Here is a 5,509-nt window from a genome sequence, read left to right on the forward strand (position 1 = left end):
AATTTTTATATTTTTAGTAGAGATGGGGTTTCACCATATTGACCAGGCTGGTCTTGAGCTCCTGACCTTCTGATCTGCCCACCTCAGCCTCCCAAAGTGCTGGGATTACAGGCATGAGCCACCACTCCTGGCCAAAATCCTTTTCATTTCTTTAAGGTTATTGGTTGTGACTCTCCTTCATTCCCAGCTCCAGTAATTTTAGCCATCTCTTTTTTTATTCTTGGCCAGTCTGGCTAAAGGTTTGTCAATTTTGTTCTTCTCAAAGAACGCACTGCTAGGTTTGTGCTTTCTATTGTATTTCCTTTCTGTATTTTGTTTACTTCTGTTTATTCACTTCCTCTGCCTGTTTCAGGATTTGCTGTTTCTTTCCTACTTTAAGGTTGGAAATTATGTTATATTTCAGATCTTTCCTTCCTAGGCATTTAGAACTGTAAGTTTTCCTTTATGCACGGGTCTAGCTACACATCATAAATGTTGCTGTGTTTTGTTTCTGTTCATTTCAAAGTATTTAATTCCCTTTTGTTTCCTCTTTGACCTATTCAGGATTGTGTTGCTTCATTTCCATATATTTGGAAATTTTCAAATTTTCTTACTGATTTCTAATCTCATGTCAGTGGGATGAGACAGCATACTTGGTATAACTTCAATGCACATCAACTTGAAATGTGTTTCATGCCTAAGATATCTGTCTTGGAGAAGGTCTGCCTGCAGTTGAGAAGGGCGTGTTTTCTGCTGTTGAGTGTTTTCTCTTGATAGCTGCCTCCACTGTTTTCCGTGCTAGTAAACAACATCACTATAGGCCTGGTCATTCATATCAAAAGCTTAGTTATATTTTTCTTGGTTTGTTTTTGAGATGGAGTCTCACTCTGCCTCCCAGGCTGGAGTGTAGTGGCACAATCTCAGCTCACAGCAACCTCCACCTCCCAGGTTTAAGCGATTCTCATGCCTCAGCCTCTTGAGTAGCTGTATTTATTAATATTTTTTTCTCAGAAAATCATATGGTCTCTACCTGTAATATGACCCATTTTTACACAATTCTTCCCATCTGCTGCATCTAAAGGCATTCATTTGCATCTCAAACACAATCCACTTTTACTTACAATCCATTTTCATACAATAACCAAGGTGATGCAAAACTTTACATCTGTAACTTTGCTCCCACACATAAAAATCCTTAAGTGGTTTTTATTCTATTTGTCATAAAAATCTATAATTTTTCTCTGATTGACAAGACAAAGACCACCCTAATGATTATTCTTTAAAATGGCAAATCTATTCCCATGGATCCTAAGATGAATTTGTATTTACCTTCTACGTGGTAACTATTTCCCAATATGCATCATGGTTATTCTCAGTCAGTAGTAGCTATTGTGTGCCAGAGGCTGTGTTATAACTCGACCAAATCATCTCCACGGCCACTCGACAACATAGGAACCATTTCTTTGCTTTTCTAGATGAACAGACAGAAACATGTAACTTCAGTAATTTGATGAACATCTTACAAGTAGCATATAAGTCCCATTTGAAAGTGCTGTCTGACTCAAGGTCCTTAATTCTATTTTTTTTTTTTTAAGAGAAAGAGTTGTGCTTTATTGCTGAGGCTGCAATGCAGTGGCTATCCTCAGGCACCATCATAGCACACTACAACTTCCAGCTGCTGGGCACAAGCGATCCTCCTGCCTCAGCCTCCCATGTAGCTGGGACTACAGGCATGTACCTCAACACCTGGCTCTAAGATCCTTAATTCTTTACTGTAGGTTTCATCCCTCATTTAATTTTCTTATTTTTATTACTGAGACAGAGTCTCACCTGTCACCCAGGCTGGAGTGCAGTGGCACGATCTTAGCTCACTGCAACCTCCGCTTTCTGGGTTCAGATGATTCTGCTGCCTCAGCCTCCTGGGTAGCTGGGATTACAGACATATGCCACCACACCTGGCTAATTTTGTAATCTTTTAGTCAAGACAGGGTTTCACCATTTTGGCCAGGCTGGTCTTGAGCTCCTGACCTCGAGTGATCCACCTGCCTCAGCCTCCCAAAGTGCTGTGATTACAGGTGTGAGCCACCACACCCAGCCTACCCCTCATTTTAATAGCTTGTGTGAGGCTCTCCAAGGAGAACTGAGCCTGGAACCCACACCCCAAGTCTTTGAATTAGTGCTTATTGTATTAATGCCCTCTGTCCTCCAGCTGAGCCGGTGGCTGCCATGCTTTAAACTGCCCCAGAAATTAAATACCACATGACTCAGCTTATCGTGAGGGTGTCTGACACATCTGATTCGAACACTAAACACAGTATGTTGGAATTGATTCTTGTTTTGCAGAAATCTCACAGGCTATAGAACAAGGTGCCATAGCAGCAGGGACAGGAAAACAAGGTAAGGAAAATAGATTTATTCCTTCCTCACCCTCCTGGAAGAAAGTTGGGTGAAAGAAATGTGTATGTGGTTTAGGTTGCAGGGGAGTCCACTCTGCCTTTTTTTATTTTAGGGTTTTTTAAATTATACTTTAAGTTCCGGGGTACACGTGCAAAACGTGCAGGTTTGTTGCATAGGTATACATGTGCCATGGTGGTTTGCTGTGTCCATCATCCCGTCATCTACCTTAGGTATTTCTCCTAATGCTATCCCTCCCCTATTTCCCCACCCCCTGCTATCCCTCCCCGTCCTCCTCACCCCTCAACAGGCCCTGGCGTGTGATGTTCTGCTCCCTGTGTCCATGTGTTCTCATTGTCCAACACCCACTTACAAGTGAGAACATGTGAAGTTTGGTTTTCTGATCTTGTGCCTTTCTTTGTTCTCATTTTCCTCTGGTGTCAATGCCTTCCCTATGAGCTCTTGGTCAGTACCATGGATAGAGCTACGCACGAATGAACCCATAATTCTAACGGATGCGAATCAATCACAACTTTGTTTGACAGATGCTAAACATGTAGCCAAGAGTGGTCAAGTGCTCTCTTTAAACTGAAGTGGTAGTCATTATTTTCTAAATCCCTTCTATCAACTAATACGGAACGAATGCCTGTCGTTGCAGAAATTTCACAACCTACGGAACAAGAAGGTGCCATGGCAGCAGAGACAGAAGAACAAGGTGAGGAAAATGGATGTATTTCTTTGTGATGGAATTGTGATGAAATTACAGTGGTGAGAAAAGCATGTCTGGCCAGGCATCGTGGCTCATGCCTGTAATCTGAGCACTTTGGGAGGCCAAGGCAGGTGGATCACCTGAGGTCAGGAGTTCAAGACCAGCCTGACCAACATGGTGAAACCCTTTCTTTAAAAAAAAAAAAAAAAAAAAGGCGAGAAAAGCTTGTCTTGCCTTCATGGCATTTGTAGTCCTGAGTTACACATGAGTTAAACCACATGGAATGAAGACCAACGTAAAGGGCTATAACTTTGCAGGACGGTGATTGAACAGCCAAGGATGTAAGAGCAGACTTTCCTGAGAAACTCTTAATGGAGGCTTTTTTGTTGAGATATAATGTACTTGCCATAAAGTTTACCCTGTACATGATTCAATGACTTTTAGCCTATTCAGTTGTCCATCACCATTAATTACAAAACATTTTTTCTCCCAAAAAGCAACCCCATGCCCATTTGCAGCCACTGATTTCCTCTCCCTCAAAACTCTAGACAATAGCTAATCTACTGTCTCTATAAATGCTCTGATTCCAGATTGGTCATGGAAATGGAATCGTGCTTTTTCCATGACTGACTCCTTTCACTTAGAATAATGTTCCGGAGTTCATGTTGCAGCGTGTATCAGCATTTCATTTTGTAGCTGAATAATATTCCATTGTGTGGAAAGATCCCATTTTCATTTTTTCTTTGCTTTTTTTGTGGTGGTGGTTGTTGAGATGGAATTTTGCTCTTGTCCTCCAGGCTGGAATGCAGTGGCGTGATCTTGGCTCACTGCAACCTCCACCTCCCAGATTCAAGCGATTCCCCTCCCTCAGTCTCCTGAGTAGCTGGGATAACAGGCATGTACCCATATGCCTGGCTAATTTATTTATTTATTTATTTATTTTATATATATATATTTTTTTTAGTAGAGACAGGTTTTCTCCATGTTGGTCAGGCTGGTCTCAAACTCCTGACCTCAGGTGACTCACCCCCCTCAGCCTCCCAAAGTGCTGGGATTACAGGCGTGAGCCCCTAGCCCACCCAAGATCCCATTTTCTTGATCCATTGTTTAGTTCATGGGAATTTGGCTTTTTTCTCACTTTGGGGCTGGTAATAGTGCTCTGTGAGCACTCACATCCTAGGATGCAGTGATGGAAAGAAGCGATTTTACTAGCATGAGATATTCAAGATAAAAAAACTAATAGGAATTGGTGATTGGCAGAGTTCTGAAAGAAAGGGGCTCTGGGAATTGCTCTCACTTTTCTGGAATGAACTGGTGGGTGGTGATGCCAGGAGTCAGTGGCTTTTACTCCACCTGCGCAGTATAACATATGTCTACCCTTGTGAGATATTGAATGATTCACTCAACCAATATTTGAAAAACTGATGGTTGCCAGTATTGTCAACTTTAAATTGGAATGAATAATATAAATATTGGTGACATTTCTAGAATAGTTACCATGGGCTAGGCACTGTTACCCACATTTTCATTGTCACGATACCTTCACACTAAGCTAGGAAGGGGAGACTCTGCACTGCACCCCCTTTTTGAGATGGGGTCTTGCTTTGTCACCCAGGCTGAAGTGCAGTGGCACATTCATAGCTAACTGCAGCCCCTAACTGCTGGGCTGCAGCGATCCTCTTGCCTCAGCCGCCTCAGTAGCTGGAGATCAGCCAGGTGTATGCTACCACACCTGGCTAATTTTTACATTTGTTACAGAAAGGGGGTCAGGCTGGTTTAGCTATGTTGTCCAGGCTGGTCTTGAACTCCTGGCCTTAAGTGATCCACCCGTCTTGGCATCCCAGTGCACTAGGATACAGAAATAAGCCACTATTCTTAGCCAATATCCCTATTTTGTAGATGAACAAATTACCAGATAGAGGATTGATGGAGGCTACGATTAAACAACAACAAAAACAATGAGCTCAGCTTCTGCTCCAAAGTAAGATCACAAATGCAACCATTTTTTCTATTTATCACTTAGAGAAAACCTATGACAGAAAATATTTTTGGTTAGAGGCAAAAGATGAGTTTTTGATGCTTTGAATTTGAGGTCCCTGTGACCCCTTAAGGTGGTGAGTTAGACAAATGGGTCTGGAATTTTAGGAATAAAGCCCTCTGAAGAGAGGACTAGAACTCTAAAGTACAGACCTAATAATTAAATTCATAGAAAAAGAGGAGGTTAAGGAAGAATCAAAGGAGGCCTGGGTTTGGATACAATACTATCTTCCTGGGATTTCCCTTCCTCTATAAAAACCTATATTCTGGCCGGGCACGGTGGCTCACGCCTACAATCCTAGCACTTTGGGAGGCCGAGGCGGGTGGATCACGAGGTCAAGAGATCGAGACCATCCTGGTCAACAAGGTGAAACCTCGTCTCTACTAAAA

General features: G+C 42.3%; 1 protein-coding gene across 1 annotated transcript in view; it reads left to right on the top strand.

Moving 5' to 3' along the window:
- The window catches only part of NLRP5 (NLR family pyrin domain containing 5), a 59,208-nt gene that overhangs the window by 16,230 nt on the left and 37,469 nt on the right, over nucleotides 1-5,509 (top strand). Inside the window, exons 4-5 of the mRNA XM_017546519.2 lie at nucleotides 2,323-2,376; nucleotides 3,032-3,088. Of these exons, the coding sequence (XP_017402008.2) occupies nucleotides 2,323-2,376; nucleotides 3,032-3,088 (111 nt within the window). The remainder of the gene's footprint in view (nucleotides 1-2,322; nucleotides 2,377-3,031; nucleotides 3,089-5,509) is intronic.

The sequence above is a fragment of the Cebus imitator genome, unplaced genomic scaffold, assembly GCF_001604975.1.
Source record: "Cebus imitator isolate Cc_AM_T3 unplaced genomic scaffold, Cebus_imitator-1.0 Scaffold190, whole genome shotgun sequence".
NCBI lineage: Eukaryota > Metazoa > Chordata > Mammalia > Primates > Cebidae > Cebus > Cebus imitator.